Source organism: Acomys russatus, chromosome 1 (assembly GCF_903995435.1).
Source record: "Acomys russatus chromosome 1, mAcoRus1.1, whole genome shotgun sequence".
In the NCBI taxonomy this organism is placed as follows: Eukaryota; Metazoa; Chordata; class Mammalia; order Rodentia; family Muridae; genus Acomys; species Acomys russatus.
The window spans coordinates 79344321-79360557 of record NC_067137.1 but is presented as its reverse complement, the minus strand read 5'-3'; the positions used below and the strand labels follow the sequence as shown (position 1 = coordinate 79360557).

The 16237-nt window shown below is 40.4% G+C and overlaps 1 protein-coding gene across 1 annotated transcript in view; it reads left to right on the top strand.

Moving 5' to 3' along the window:
- The window catches only part of Nemf (nuclear export mediator factor), a 49649-nt gene that overhangs the window by 7956 nt on the left and 25456 nt on the right, over nucleotides 1-16237 (top strand). Inside the window, exons 6-15 of the mRNA XM_051146942.1 lie at nucleotides 6-73; nucleotides 6400-6486; nucleotides 9855-9928; nucleotides 11745-11815; nucleotides 12057-12132; nucleotides 12607-12669; nucleotides 14305-14382; nucleotides 14468-14676; nucleotides 14872-15057; nucleotides 15881-15944. Of these exons, the coding sequence (XP_051002899.1) occupies nucleotides 6-73; nucleotides 6400-6486; nucleotides 9855-9928; nucleotides 11745-11815; nucleotides 12057-12132; nucleotides 12607-12669; nucleotides 14305-14382; nucleotides 14468-14676; nucleotides 14872-15057; nucleotides 15881-15944 (976 nt within the window). The remainder of the gene's footprint in view (nucleotides 1-5; nucleotides 74-6399; nucleotides 6487-9854; nucleotides 9929-11744; nucleotides 11816-12056; nucleotides 12133-12606; nucleotides 12670-14304; nucleotides 14383-14467; nucleotides 14677-14871; nucleotides 15058-15880; nucleotides 15945-16237) is intronic.

Below are 16237 nucleotides of genomic sequence, written 5' to 3'. Positions count from 1 at the left end.
CACAGATTGACTGAAGTAATAGCTAATGCTCCTAAGGGTGAACTGCTGAAGAGAGTTCTTAATCCATTACTTCGTGAGTATTCCTGCGAATTGTAATAAGATGTTTGTGTGACAACACTTCCATGAATATATTTAAATCTTTTTTTTTTTTCCTTTTCAAAAACTGAACAAGGAACTGATGAGATACTCAAGTTCAGTTCACAGCACCATGAGTTCACAACCACCTATAACTCCAGCTGCAGGTCTGACACCTCTTCTGGCCTTCATGGGTACCATGGGTGTGTACACACACACACACGCACACACACACACACACACACACACACACACACACACGGCATACATTTACACAAACATGTACATATAAATAAAAATAAAACTTTTTTTTTTCCTGTTCTTTGTTTTGTTGTTTTGGTTTGGTTTTTGGTTTTTTGAGACAGGGTTTCTCTGTGTAGCCCTGGCTGTCCTGGATATCCTGCACTACCTTTGTAGACCAGGCTGGCCTTGAACTCACAGCGATCCGCCTGCCTCTGCCTCCCAAGTGCTGGGATTAAAGATGTCCACCACCATGCCTGGCTTAAGCTAGAGATTTTTTACGGTGACTAGATTTTATTTAAAAACAGTACAGATGAGGTGGGGGTGCGGGTGGTATAAGTCAGTAGAGTGCTTAGCAGTTGAAAAGCCCTGGCTTTAATCTCCAGCATTACATAAAAGTAGGCCTGGTAGCATACACATATAATCCCAATACTCCTGTGAGGCAGGAGGATCAGAAGTTTAAGGTCTTCCCTTGGCTTCATAGTAAGATCAAGGCCAGTTTGGGATAAAGGAGCAGCCTTTTTCTCAAAAATAAAACAGTGACTGGAGAAATGGCTTAGGAGTGAAGAGTGCTTACTGCTCCTACAGAGGGTCTAGTTAGCGCCCAGCACCCACATGGTGGCTCTCAAATGCTTCTAACTGCAGTTCTAGGGCATCTGACATTGGTCTGGCCTCCATGAGCTCTTGTATGCGCACGATGCAAATAAACTCATGTTCAAACACACACATAGTACACATAGATAACTGTTTTAACAAACTCTCAGTCATTCGATTTTGCCAATGAAGACTTGGGGGTCAGATACTGGGGTGAAAACCTGCAAGCTCAGAGAGGCAGAGAAAGCACCCAGCTGACCTACTCAGCCGATGTCCTGAAAAGCATGCTTCTTGCCCACACAATCTCAAAAATATTCCCTTAGGGGCAGGAGAGATGTTCTCAGAGGTTAAGAGCACTGTCTGTTCTTTCAAAGGTCCTGAGTTCAATTCCCAACAACCACATGGTGGCTTACAACCATCTATAGTGTGATCTGAGCCCACTTCTGGTGGGCAGGTGTACATGCAGGCAGAATACTGTATAAATAATAAATAAATCTTTTTTAAAAAGAAGAAAATATTCCCTCAAACTGAGTGTCCCTCCTTTCTACCTCCTGTGAATCTCTATCCTCTTCACTTCCTCTTTCTCTCTCTCTTTTTTATGTTCACTTCTTCACTTCCTGTCAACTAAGTTGCTCCTCCTCTTGACCCATGGTTGGGTTTATTTAATCCTGTTTACATTATTCAAGCAGAAAGTTCTTGAATAAAAGTGTGTGTTAAGGCTGAGCCTCACAACTATAAAGTTTTTTTCTAGTAAACAACACAGTCTCAGGTTCACAGTGTGATGAAATATCCAGTGCCAAATAATTGTCTTTTGGGGCAGGGGTTGGCGGGGGGAGGGGGAGCGGGGAGAGTTTTGAGACAGGATTTCTCTGTGTAGCCTTGGCTGTCCTAGACTCACTTTGTAGACCAGGCTGGTCTCGAACTCACAGCAATCTGCCTGCCTCTGCCTCACGAGTGGCATGTGCCACCACACCCAACCCCAAAAAATAGTCTTAAAAAGAATATAAGTGGGGCTGGAGAGATGGCTCAGCGGTTAAGAGCACTGACTGCTCTTCCAGAAGTCCTGAGTTCAATTCCTAGCAACCACATGGTGCCTCACAACCATCTATAATGTGATCGGATGCCCTCTTCTGGCCTGCAGATGTACATGCAGGCAGAGCACTTTATATATAATAATAAATAAATGAGTCTCCTTTAAAAAGAAAAAGAAAAAGAATAAAAGTGTTATAGAATGTTATCAGTACCTGAGTATGTATAATTCAGAGGGGTTGCTTTTTTTCCAAATTACTTTTGTTTAATAGCCACTTAACTTAGTTGTTTGCATTTTATTTTATTTTATTTACAGAGTTTTTGGGACTCAAGGCTGATAGCATCTGCCAGATATTAATCTCTTCTTCTCAGCTTTGCCAAGTCTTTTTGTGTGTTTGATGGTACTTTGTTTTGTTTTGACACAGGCTGGCTCAGCTAGCCTTGAACTTGTGTGGCCCAGGCATCATTAAACCCATAGCGGTCCTCCTGCTACAGTTTATCTTGGCATATTTCTGTGGCTCTTGAAATGAGGTAGTTTAAATACTCTCAGCTCTTTCTCTTTGCCTGTCCCTTTGCATTTCATTGTACAATTTAGAGCTGAAGTATTGTGCTGAAAGTGAGGGCGCAGGTGAGGCCAGCAGTCTGCCTCCTGCCCAGCCTGCTTCCTTCTCCTGTGGGAAGCTCCCACTCTCTGTCATCGGGGCTGAATTGTTCATTTTATTTCTACCTTTTCCTGCGCTTTTCACTTCCCAAGTGTTTCAGCCTCTACCTGTAACCTCTCTAGTTGCCTCTCAGATCCATTCATTACCACTGGCAACATTTTCACTTGTTAGCCATTCTTCCAACTTTTTTTGAAACAGAACATAGGAAGGAAAAGCAAAACCACAAAGTCCTCTCTGTAAACAGGGACCTCACAGCCTTTTTGCTTACTTCCTGAAACAGAGTATCCGTCCCTTCTTCCTGTGCGCTTCCTCCTCAGCATTAGAGACCAAGTTTCCATCCTGCCTTGCCTGTGAGCTTGATACCATTTGCAGGTGGTTGCTGGGTTGGTTTTGGTTTTTCAAGACCAGGGTTTCTCTGAGGTCTGCCTGCCTCTGCCTCCCCGAGTGCTGGGATTACAGGAGTGTGCTACTATGCCCTGCTTTTTATTGGGTTCTAGCTCTACCTCTCTCCAACCTCCAAACACTAGGTAGGAGATAAAGATCAGAGGGGAGAGGAGCATAGGCCTCTATAGGGTACTCCCTGCTGCTTAGGAGCACTGGGTTCTTGGGGCGAGTCCAGTCTTTGTCTTGTCAGGAGAGCTCCAGTTTTGTCTTAAAATCTCTTTTCTTACAACCACTTTACAAATCAGCAACAGCAGAAGGAACAGCCAGGTCCGCTCTCGTGGGGCTCTAGTCTTTTCTACCCTCTCCAGAGTCCCCAGAATGAAACTGCTCTTAACTTGGCAGGATCAGGCTTCTGCCAGAGCATGCACAAGACAAATAGTGGGGTGCTGTTGACAGTCTGAAGCCACCCTATACCCCACACCTGGGACTACAACAAAGACATGTTTATATAACATAACTGGATGTTTAAATACACCAGAACTCTCACTATATGGGGGAGGAGAGGAGAGGAGTCTATAAGAATTTTTAGCATACAGGGTCATATCTCCTCTGAGAATAAAATTGATTTTTCTTTTTCTTTCTAATTTTTTGTTTTTCAAGACAGGGTTTCTCTGTGTGTCCCTCCCTGGCTGTCCTAGACTCACCCTGTAGACCAGGCTGGCCTCAAACTCACAGCGATCCACCTGCCTCAGCCTCCCAAAGTGCTGGAATTACAGGCATGCGCCACTGCGCCCAGCTTTTTTCTGTTTTGATTTGAACACTTAAAAAAAGATATTTATTTATTTGTATTCTTTTCTCATGTATGTTTTCATGACAGAAGAGGACATCATATCCTATTACAGATGGCTATAAGCCACCATGTGGTTGCTGGGAATTGAACTCAGGACCTTTGGAAGAACAGGCAGTGCTCTTAACCAGTGAGCCATCTCTCCAGTCCCCTAATCTGAACATTTGAGTAATTCTTTCTTTAAAACATTTGTGTATATGGGTGTTTTATCTGCATTTATGTTTGCTAAGATTTATTTATATTTCTATGTATATGTGCTTTGCCTGCTTACCAGAAGAGGGGATAAAATCCCATTATAATGGTTGTGGCCCACCATGTAGGTGCTGGGTATTGAACACAAGGACATCTGGAAGAGAGCGGCCAGTGTGCTTTTGACCACTGAGCTGTCTCTCCAACCCCAATTAATTCTACCTCATTGCACTAATTTTAATTTTTATTACAATGCTGAATAGCTATAGTAAAAATGAGTAGTGTTACCTTTTTCCTCAAGTGAGAGAGAAAATATATTTAATGTTTTATTAGTAAATATGGTATTAGCTGCAGTTTGTTTTGTTTTATAGGTACCAATTGACAGATGGAAATATTACCCTTATTGATTTTTAATAGGAATTGATGGATTTTTTAGATGTTTTTCTACATGTTGTTCTTTAGTCTATGAATATGGTTTATCTTATTCAGTTTTTTTGTTTGTTTGTTTTTTGCTGAGTTGCTTGATATTGACTGAAGCCTCCATCTTACACCGAACTACATCATGGGCTCTCTTTTTTTTATTTTATGATTTTATGTCTCAGTGTGTGCACACTGTGTATGTGGTTGGTGTCCATGGAGTCATCAAAGGGCACTGGATCTCTTAGAAGTGGGGTTATAGATTGTTGTAAACTACCATGTGGGTGCTGGGAACTGTACCAAATTCTCTATAAGAGCTTTAAGTACTCTTAACCACTGAGAGGTCTCTATCAGCCCTCCCTCCGATTTTTTAAAACTTGAGATATCTTTTTATTTTTTAAAGCATTTATTTATTTTATGTATATGGGTGCTCTATCTGCATGAACACCTGCACACCAGAAGAGGGGATCAGATCACTATTATAGATGGTTACGAGCCAACATATGGTTTCTGGGAATTGCACTCAGGGCCTCTGGAAGAGCAGACAGTGCTCTTAACCACTGAGCCATCTCTCCAGCCCCTTGAGATGTCTTAACTATGTAACACAAGCTAGATTTGAACTTCGGATCTTGCTCTTTCACCCTCTTGGGATGGCAAGTGTATTCTAACATGCCCAGCTTAATTTTTTTTCTTTGTTTTGGTGTGGTTTGGTTTTTCAAGACAGGGTTTTTTCTGTGTAGCCTGGCTGTCCTAGAACTTGCTCTGTAGACCAGGCTGACCTTGACCTCAGAGATCCATCCACCTGTCTCTGCCTCTCGCAAGTGCTGGGGTTAAAGGCATGTGCCTGGCAGTACCACTGCCTGGCAACTTTTATTTTATTTTATTTTTCCGAGACAGGGTTTCTCTGTGTAATACCCCTAGCTATCCTGGAACTCTCTTTGTAGACCAGGCTGGCCTTGAACTCACAGCTATCCACCTGCCCCTGCCTCCTAAGTGCTGGGATCAAAGGCGTGTGCCACCATGCCTGGCATAAATTTCCAAAGTTGATTTTATTTTATTTATATAATAAGTATTTATATATAAATAAATATATATTGTGAATATGTGTGCCATTACCTGCAGAGCTGCAGAGGTCAGATGTATCAGATCCTCCCAGAACTGTAGTTAGATCCAGTTGTAGGTTGATTGATGTGGGTGCTAGGAATCACACTTGAGTCCCCTGAAAAAGCTAAACTGCTAAACTATCTCTCCAACCCATGTAGACCTTCTTTTTCCCTTATAACTTCTGGCTATTTGTGTATCTTTTTGGTTTTTTTTTTGTTTTTGGTTTTGGTTTTTTGGTTTTTTTTTTTGTTTTTGTTTTTCAAGACAGGGTTTCTCTGTGTAGCCTTGGCCATCCTGGACTCACTTTGTAGACCAGACTGGCCTCGAACTCACAGCGATCCGCCTGCCTCTGCCTCCCGAGTGCTGGGATTAAAGGCGTGCACCACCACACCCAGCTTGTGTATCTTTTTGAAGTGTCTGGTTTTGCTCGTTTGTTAGTTGTGACATTTTAGTCAATTTTTAGAAACAAAATCAACCTTGAATTACAGGGATAAATCATTTCTGGCCATGGTTTATAAGTGTCCTAATGATTTCTATGAGGAATTAAGGATTAAGCCTGGGGTCTTTTGTGTGCTAAGCAAGTGCTCTGCCTGCCACTAAGCTACATTTCTAGCTAATCTTATGTATTTCTGAATGCTGTTAAATGCCTATAACATTCACTGATTCTCTGCTTACTGTAATTTCAAACTCTTCTCATTACTTCAAGTCTTAATTCTAATACCATTTGAAAAGAAGTAAAAATGATTTTCACTGGCTACTTACATTGAGTAGGTTATTCATATTGAGCTATAAATTTATGCCGTATTTTAAATGTGAAGTTTTATAGGAAAACATTAACAATACTCTTTACTTTTATAGCCTATGGCCCAGCTCTTATTGAGCACTGTCTTATAGAAAACGGATTCTCTGGCAGTGTCAAAGTGGATGAAAAACTTGAAAGCAAAGGTATGTCTGCATGGTCCAGATTTTGTGCATTTTAATTTGTTTCCCTTTTTCTTTGATTGTTTTTCTTTTTTGAAGTTTTGTCATGCTGAAAATTGCACCTAAGTAAGGTCCTACAAGTGCTTTAAAAAACCTTCTATGGACAAACACCTCATTTATTTCCTTTTTTGTTTTGTTTTGTTTCATTTTGAAGTTTTTAGAAATAAGGTTTCTCCTACGTTGTAGCCCAGCATCGTTTTGAGCTTTGAATCTTCCTGCCTCAACCTTCTAGATGCTGAGATTAGCACACTTAGCTCTTCTTTCTCTCTTTCTTTTCTTTTCTTTTTCTTTTTTTTTTTTTAAATTTGTATGAGTATTTTGGTTCCTTGTTTGTCTGTTTACCACATGTGTGTCCTAGGAGGTCAGAAGAAGATATTACATCCCCTGGAGTGGACTTACAACCCATGTGAGCTATCAATTGGGTGCTGGGAATTGACCTTACACCATCTGAGAGAGCAGCCAGTATTCTTAACTGCTGAGCCATCTCTCTAGCCTCTGGCATCTTGTTTCTTTACTAGAAGAAATTTTAGTTTTTAAAGTTATAAGTGAATGGATAACTCAAGACTAAGAAAATTTTGATGTGGGATTGGCAAGACGGCTCAGCAAGTAACGGCATGTGCTGTCAAGTAAAGGCGCGTGTTGTCAAGTAAAGGCGCATGCTGTCAAGTAAAGACGTGTGCTGTCAAGTAGAGGCGGGTGCTGTCAAGCTGAAGACCTGAAGTTTGATCTCTAAATCTACGTGTTGGAAGGAAAGAACCAGCTCCCGCTCTCAAGTTCTCTGACCTCCACATTTGAGCCCCACCTTCATAATGTCTGTCTGTCTGTCTGTCTGTCTATCTATGTAAATACATGAAGGTAATTAGTGGTGACTCATACCTGTAATCCCAATAGTAGAGTGCATCTTGGTGAGTTTGAGGACAATCTGGGCTACATAGTGATCCCTGTTTAAAAAGAAACAGCAAAAAAACCAACAGACAAAAATTTGATCAAAGTACCCTACACATACGGCTTTTCCTCTTTTCCTCCTCCACTGTGGACATTTATCCCTATTAATACACACTTTAGTCTTTATCCTTATCCCTTTCTTCATACCTTTGAACTTTAAAACTTTCATTTTCATACCCTCTAATTTTTGCACTCGTTATTGACCTTGGATAGTAGAAGTTCTAGCCTTCTGACTTCACTAACTCATCATCCACTTCACTTGTACAGTTCTGCAGACTGGCTGCACGATGAATTAGGCTGTAGTAATTACCTACGGAAGCTAACTTGTAGAGTGAGATAAATAAGGAAGGAGGGCTGGTGAGATGGTCCGGTAAAAGGGCACCTGCTGCCAAGCCCGATGACACAAGTTTGGTTCCTGGGTCCCCCGTGGTGGACAGAGAGAGCTCACTCCTGCAGGCTGTCTACTAATCTCCACACGCACACTGAGACGTGCACAGCTAAAGCTGTTACTTTAAAAGGAATTTAAAAAGGAAAGGAAAGGAAAATAGGAGATTTGTTCTTGGAAAATTATGACCTATTTAGTCTCTTGTGTGATGTTTGGAACATTCCTAGTGTTTGTTTTAGAATTATTTATTATTTCATAAGGTATAGTGATAATTTTCATTTTTGAATGAAAATTGTTTAAAAATACAAATCAAATGTTTTCTGGAATATGCTAATGTCATATATCCTTGTCTCTAGTGACAACAGATAGTGGTGGTATTTTTGTTACTTTTTTTTATAAAATGAACAGGATACTCATAGGGCAAAAGCATAGGAAAATGTTTGGGACAACTGGTTATTTAATGTTGTCAATATAACCTTTTCAAAGGTTAAAATGAATTATGAGGCTGTAGTAATTAAATAGTAACGTTTTAGAGAAGTAATAGACAAAAAAACCAGAAACAAGTTTGTATGAAAATTAGGAAATTAGGTTTATGAATAAAGTATATTTTTGTAAGAAAGGTTGATGATTTAGTAATAGGGTGACCAAAACATAATCTTATGTACATATGCCAGTTACACAAATGAAGCAACTGTATTTCATTTCCTTAACCACTTACATTATTTCATAAATGCTTTCCTGATTGTTTTATTTATTTATTTTTATATATTTATTTATCTTAATGTATATGAGTAATCTGTCTTCACACACACCCAGAAGAGGGCATCAGATCCCATTACAGATGGTTAGGAGCCACCATGTGGTTGCTGGGAATTGAACTCAACATCTGGAAGAGCAGCCAGTGTTCTTAACCACTGAGCTCTATCTCCAGCCCTCCTGGTTGTTTTAATGTTTAAAAATTTGTGTGAATATATTGTGTGCGCCTGATAAGTATTGGGGAGGCAGGTCCTATGCCATAGCATGTGTGGGGGCCCTTCTGATGTCAACTTGTGGAGTCTCCTCTCTTTTTCCACCTTTATGTTGGCTTCTAGACATAGAATTGATGTCTTCTAGGCTTTTGTAGCAAGTACCTTTGTATATTGAGCCAGCTCATTGGCCTGTTTTTTGTTTTTGTTTTTTCGAGACAGGGTTTCTCTGTGTAGCCTTGGCTGTTTGGACTCGCTTTGTAGACCAGGCTGGCCTCGAACTCGCAGCGATCCACCTGCCTCGCCCTCCCCTCCCCTCTGAGTGCTGGGATTAAAGGCGTGCACCACCATGCCTGGCGGTTATCGTAACATTTTATTTAGTGTGTTAATGTGTGTGTTGAGAGGAGAACTTGTAAGGAGTTGCTCTTTTTCCTTTTACTTCCTGGAGACCTGACAGCATCCGAATTTTTTGGTGTTTTTGATATAGTCTTAGTGTAAAGCCTAAGCTGGCCTTGAACTCATGACTGTCCTGTCTCAGCCTCCTTAGTGCTAGGATTATAGGCCTATACCACCATACTCAGCTACCTTTCTGTTGCTTTTTAATAAATATATGGTGGCAGCCGGGCGTGGTGGCGCACGCCTTTAATCCCAGCACTCGGGAGGCAGAGGCAGGCGGATCACTGTGAGTTCGAGGCCAGCCTGGTCTACAAAGCGAGTCCATGATGGCCGAGGCTACACAGAGAAACCCTGTCTCGAAAAACCAAAAATAAATAAATAAATAAATAAATAAATAAATAAATAAATATATGGTGGCACATGCCTTTAATTTTGGCACTTAGAAGATAGAGGAAAACTGTTCTCTATGAATTCAAGGCCAGTCTTGTCTTGTTTTGCATAGTGAGTTAGTTCCAAGCCAGCCAAGGCTGCATAGTGAGACCCTGCCTCAAAAAACCAATAAATAAATAATATAGTTGTTTAATAGTGCTTACTCAAGTTGATTGGCATTCCTTTTCCCCTTGTTTTTATTTCTCCGTTAGAAATTGAAAAGGTACTGGTTTGTGTGCAGAACGCAGAAGACTATATGAAAAAAACATCCAACTTCAATGGAAAGGTAGCAGTACCATGTAAATGCTGTGTGTTGTTTTACATGTGTCTCTTATTGGGGGCGGTGCTATAGCGTTGGCAGGAGTTGGCTACTTCCCTTTGCTGTGTAGTCCTAGGGGTCAAACTCAGGCTTCTCAGGCTTGGAGACAGCACCTCTACTCATTGATCCACCGCACCAGCTTTCTTTATTATTTTTATTGTTTTGTTTTGTTTTGTTTTGTTTTTTGTTTTTGTTTTTGTTTTTGGGGGGTTTTTTTGCTTTGTTTTTCGAGACAGGGTTTCTCTGTGTAGCTTTGGCTGTCCTGGACCCGCTTTGTAGACCAGGCTGGCCTCGAACTCACAGCGATCTGCCTGCCTCTGCTTATTATTTTCATCTTATTTGGATTTTCAGAAATAAAATACTTCTATTTTGTTTTGTTTTATTTTTCTTGCATGATGCTTAAACCCAAGGCCTTGAACATATATGTTCATATTGTACCATTGGGCTGCACACCTAGTTCTGGGATAGTCTCTTTTTTTTTTATTGCTTCCTATACATTTTCTTCTATTTTTTATCTTTTATAGAAAATATTATGTTGGGGCTCAATATAAAACTCAGCTAGCCAAGTGCGGTGGCACATGCTTGCTAGCCCAGCCCTAAGGGAGGCAGAGGCCGGTGGCTCTCTGTGAATTCAAGGCTAGCCTGATCTACAGAGTAAGTCTAGGAGAGCCAAGGCTACACAGAGAAACCTTGTCTCAGGGGAAAAAAACAAACAAAAAACAAAAGGAGTGAGAGTCTAAGGCTCACAACCAAAAAGGCGCATACACACACACACACACACACACACACACACAAACTCAGCTGATAGAGTCTTCCCTAGAGTACACTAGGCTCTGGGTTTGATTCCTTGAACTGTTAAGTCAGGTACTGTGAGTGCATGCCTGTAATTTCAGCACTTTAGAAGTGCTTTAGAAGTGGAGGCAGGAGGGTCAGAAGTTCAAGGTCATTTTTGTCTGCATAGCAAGTTCAAAGCCAGTCATGGATGCACAAGACCCCACTTTTTATAAAAACAAAAACCCAAACAGTTGAGGAATTTGTATTAAGTTTTTTTTTTTTAAAGATTTTTACTTACATGTATGTATATATGCCTATATGAGTTTATGCACATGTGTGGGCACCCTTGGATGCCAAAAGAGGGTGTTGATCACTTGGAACTGGAGTTACAGGTGGTTGGTTGTAAGCCTCTGTGTGCTGGGAACCAAACTTGGGTCCTCTGGAAGAGCAGCAAGCAAAGCAGTCTTAACTGCCGAACTCTCTGTCTAGCCAGTTTTTTCTTTCTTTGACACAAGGTCTTTCTATGGAGCCCAGGATGGTGTTAGGATTCAAGATTTTCCACATCAGGCCTCGGTAGTGCTGGGTTTTTAGGCAAGTATGTTTCGTCGTCCATCTTGAATTGATTTTAGAGAAGCATTCTTTGATTTGCCAGCACTTGAAAAAAAATGGCAGTTTATAATCACCTCATAGTTAAACAATTTAAAAAGTTCCCCAGCTGTGTGTGGTGGTGCACACTTTTAATCCTAGCACTCAGAAGCAGGCGGATCTCTTTGAGTTAGAGTCCAGCTTGGTCTGCAAAGAGAGTTCCTGAACAGCCAGCACTACACAGAGAAGCCTATGTTGAAAAACAAAACAAACAAACAAAAAACCCCTCATGCTTTACTATTTTTCTTCCTATATTTAAAATGTATCTTTAATTAGAAAAAAAATCAGTCAAAAAGTCAATCTTTTGTTAATTGTGAATATAGGTAAGTCTAATACCAGTTTTTTATTTTTTTTGTTTTTGTAGGGCTATATAATTCAGAAAAGAGAGGTAAAACCAAGCCTGGATGCAAATAAACCAGCTGAAGACATACTTACGTAAGTGCATAGCCATTAGTCAGTTTGCTTTGTATGCTAATTATTATTATTATTACTTTTTAAAAGACGGTTTCTCTGTGTAGCCTTGGCCATCCTGGACTCGCTTGGTAGACCAGGCTGACCACGAACTCAGAGAGATCCACCTGTCTCTGCCTCTCGAGTGCTGGGATTAAAGACATGCGCCACCATGCCCGATGCTAATTAATGTTTTTATTTGTGATATTTTAAATATGTTTTATAGGTATGAGGAATTTCATCCTTTCTTGTTTGCTCAACATTTACAATGTCCATATATAGAATTTGAATCATTTGACAAGGTGAGTTTTTTAGTTTTTTTTTTTTTTTTTTTTTTTTTTAGTTTAGCATGACAGAGTTGTAAGAATTGTTCATGCTATCTTGGGGTTGGGGATGTAGCCCAATGTGAGTGCATGCACAAAGCCATGGATTTAGTCCTGAACACTGCAAAAGAAATAAAAAGCAAAGAAACTCAGAAAGTATTCTTGCTTTCCAGTCACTGTGAATCCGAGGACAGATTAAAAATAATATAATTACAGGTACAACCAGTAGAAATAATTATTGGCATTTTTATTTAATGATAAGGCCAAATAGTTGATCTTAGTTTTATTATTGACATTGCAGCTGTATAATAGATCACTGGAAATGTGGTGAGGCCCATTGAGGGCACTGTGGTAGAAAGCAGGCTAACCATGTGTGTGCGTGCAAGATGAGGTACAAACCATACTTTTTTCGTTATGGCCAATTGTTTGTCTTTTTTTTTTATCCCCAATAAGGCTGTGGATGAATTTTATTCCAAGATAGAAGGTCAGAAAATTGATTTAAAAGCTTTACAACAGGTATAGTATTATTTAAGACATTTGTATTAGACTGTCTAGTCAGAGTGGTTTGGAGGGTAGATATTTAAGAGTCATTTTAGCTTTCATTTATGACTCAGGTGCCTTCCAGAAGTATGGGACATTATATGGGAACTCTCAGATCAGATACCCTGGAATTAGAGTTACAGATATTTATGAACCATCATGTGGTTGCTAAGAATTGAACTCTAGTCCTCTGGAAGAGCAGTTTGTGCTCCTAAGCACTGAGCATCTCTGCACTCGGTTGTTTTGTTTTTTAAGACAGGGATTCACCTTGCAATCCTGGCTAGCCTGACACTTGATATTTAGACCAAATTGACTTCAAACTTAGAGATGTTGGATTGAAAGGCATTTCCTACCACAACCAGCACTTCTCTTAGTTTATGATAAAAAGCCCGGGGGAGTCTTATTGAGAAGTACGTGCTGATTCCATTCCCCCCGCCCCCTTTTTTTTCTAATTTCAGAGCTTTCTAAAGGAAATGAAATCTAGCAGGAACATTAGCCTGTTACATACCCTAGTATGACTCAGTATAATAAAGCAGCCCAGAGCTTCTCAAACTCAGCCATTATGAGACTACTGTTCTGAGGGACATGTTATGTGGGCCAGAGAAAAAAGTTCTTTTGTGGAATAAGTTTCTTTATCATAAACTTTATGCTGTTTTTGTTAAGCTGCTTTAAAGCTCGGTCCTTGTCTGTTCTATGTTATAATTCCTCAGTGAGAGTTTTACATGTACTATTTCTGCAGCACATTTGATCATGTTTTTAGAGCGTGTGCTGCAGATCTATTTCATAAACTGATCAAAGTCACTTTAGTTTGGAAGGCATTTGATTTAAAAAAAAAATATTAGCCATGGGGATTCAGCCCTAGCAAAGCACTATTGGCAACCATGGAGTGCTGAGAGTGGGAAAAATGGTCTTCCCCAGGGCAGAGCTCTGTGATTGGTTGTCCAGTACCAGATGGGCAGCCCTGAGAGCTTATATATACTTGAGTATTATGTGAACTGAGCAGGTTGTAGTTTCATATTGGGGGGGGGGGTGGCAGAGAGAGAGAAGGAGAGGGAGGACGGTTGAAGAAAGGCTGTGAATTTGAGAGCGCAAAGGGGATGCATGGGAGGGGTTGGGGGGAAGGGGAAAAGATGTAGTTTCAAAAAGTAAAAAGTTGAGCTGGGCGTGGTGGTGTCGGCCTGTAAAGTGTATTCAGGGCTACTGGTGTAACTCAGTGGTAGAGTGCTTTCTATGTGTGCATGAGGCCCTGGGTTTAATTCTAACACCACATGCAAAAGAAAAACTAGTATCTCATAGGAATTCTTGAATTCTGCCTATTTGAAAATTGCCACGGGACTTGGGGTCCTCCTTTGTATATAATTTAACTGTAACCAAAGCACACATTCTATACAGGGAATAGGGGGTACATAGAGGTCATATCTCAGCCTGACATTTCTAAGAGGGTAAGGCTTGAGGGAGGGAATTGTGGGGAAACTTTTTAAGCTGCTTATGTGACAATATTGACAGACTAGAGGAACCATTAGGACAATACGTTTTAGGAATTGAGAGGTGGAAGTGCTGTGCATTGAAAGAAGTCTAATTTTTGAAAAAAATCTGTTTTGTTTCTGAAAGGAAAAACAAGCACTGAAGAAATTAGATAATGTGCGAAAGGATCATGAAAACAGATTAGAGGCTCTCCAGCAGGCTCAGGTATTATGGTTAGCTTTTCCAGTGCTTTTCGGAACATGATAATCTCAACTGCATTATAGTAAATACAGTTGGCTTGTTTCTTAAGGAAATAGACAAGCTGAAAGGAGAGCTCATAGAGATGAACCTACAGATGGTGGACAGAGCCATTCAGGTGGTTCGAAGCGCACTAGCCAACCAGATAGACTGGACAGAGATTGGAGTGATCGTGAAAGAAGCACAAGCTCAAGGAGACCCTGTCGCAAGTGCAATCAAAGAACTAAAACTACAAACAAACCATGTTACAATGCTGCTACGGTAAGTGGGCCCTTACCAGCTAGTGTTTGGTTCTGTTTTGTTAATTTCTCATTGCATTCTTTTTAATTTTTTCCTTTGGGAATTCTCAGAAGTAGACAATATTTAATTAAATAATTTCTAATTTTATTGAGGAAATTTTGAAATGAAAAGTGATGTCATTGACATTAGTGAAATACTATTGAATATTTTTAATAGAAATCCATACTTGTTATCAGAGGAGGAAGATGGTGATGGTGATGCCGGTGTTGAGAACAGTGACGCTGAAGCACCAAAAGGGAAAAAGAAAAAACAAAAGAACAAGCAGCTGCAGAAGCCTCAGAAAAACAAGCCGCTGCTTGTCGATGTGGATCTCAGCCTGTCAGCCTACGCCAATGCCAAAAAGTAAGCTTTTAACTATTAATTCTACGTATGAATATTTTGCCTGCATGTATTATGTGCACCCGTATGTGCCTGGTGCCTAAGGAAGCCAGAATGGGGCATGGAACCCCTTAGAACTGAAGTTACAGGTGATTGTGAGCGTCAGTGTGGGACAGGATCAAAACCAGGGTCCTCTGGAGGAACAGCCAGTGCTTTTAACTGTTGAGTCATCTCCCCAGCCCCAACTATAAATTCTTAGTAGATTATCACCTACTGTAAACCAATAGGATGTTAACAGTTGTTATTTTGCCTGTTGTATGAGATGAAACACACACACCCCTATACATTCCAGAAGGAAATCCACAACAAACCAAAGTAACAATTGCACGAAAGTCTAACTTGATGAGCCAGTGTTTTTATTGGGGTTACTAACTGGGGTATAAATGAGGGCGGAAGCAGCTACATCTCTGAAAACGGCTTCTCTGGAGCCCTGTGCTCAAGTTGGAGGAGCCTCCGCAAGCCCAAGAAGAGATCTCTTGCGTTAACTAGCAGTCTCCTGGAGCAGCTGTTCACAGCTTCTCTAACTGGAGGGAGATCGTGACGAATCTTGCAAGCTGTAGCTTTCTCGGACTTGTGCAGTATGTTCATTTCCTGGGTTTCTTAGCAGCCCCCTCCTGGAAGGGAGTGTTTCAATTTGGAGGAATGTGCTACAGAACATGTGTGTATATTTTTTTGGTAAAAATTAATTTTGTGTTCTATACAACTTGGTTTTTGATGATTTAAGACTATAAAATTAAAAACTAAAGAAAGATTTTACTTAATATTTAAGATAGATTTATTTTTCTAGATATTATGACCATAAGAGGTATGCTGCTAAAAAAACACAGAGGACTGTTGAAGCTGCTGAGAAGGTAACTGGATAGAATGATATTCGTTGTTTTCAGCAGCTTTAATGACTTGCTGTTTAAGTGAGGTTTTCTAATTTAGAAATCATTTAGTGCTCTGCATGCATGTACACCTGCAGGCCAGAAGAGGGCATCAGATCACATTATAGATGGTCATGAGCTACCATGTGGTTGCTGGGAATTGAACTCAGGACCTCTGGAGGAGCAGTCAGTGCTCTTAACCTCTGAGCCATCTATCCAGCCTGGAAATGTCTTATAGTTTTAATTTTGCTTTAAATGTACATATTTCCTGTGTTTAC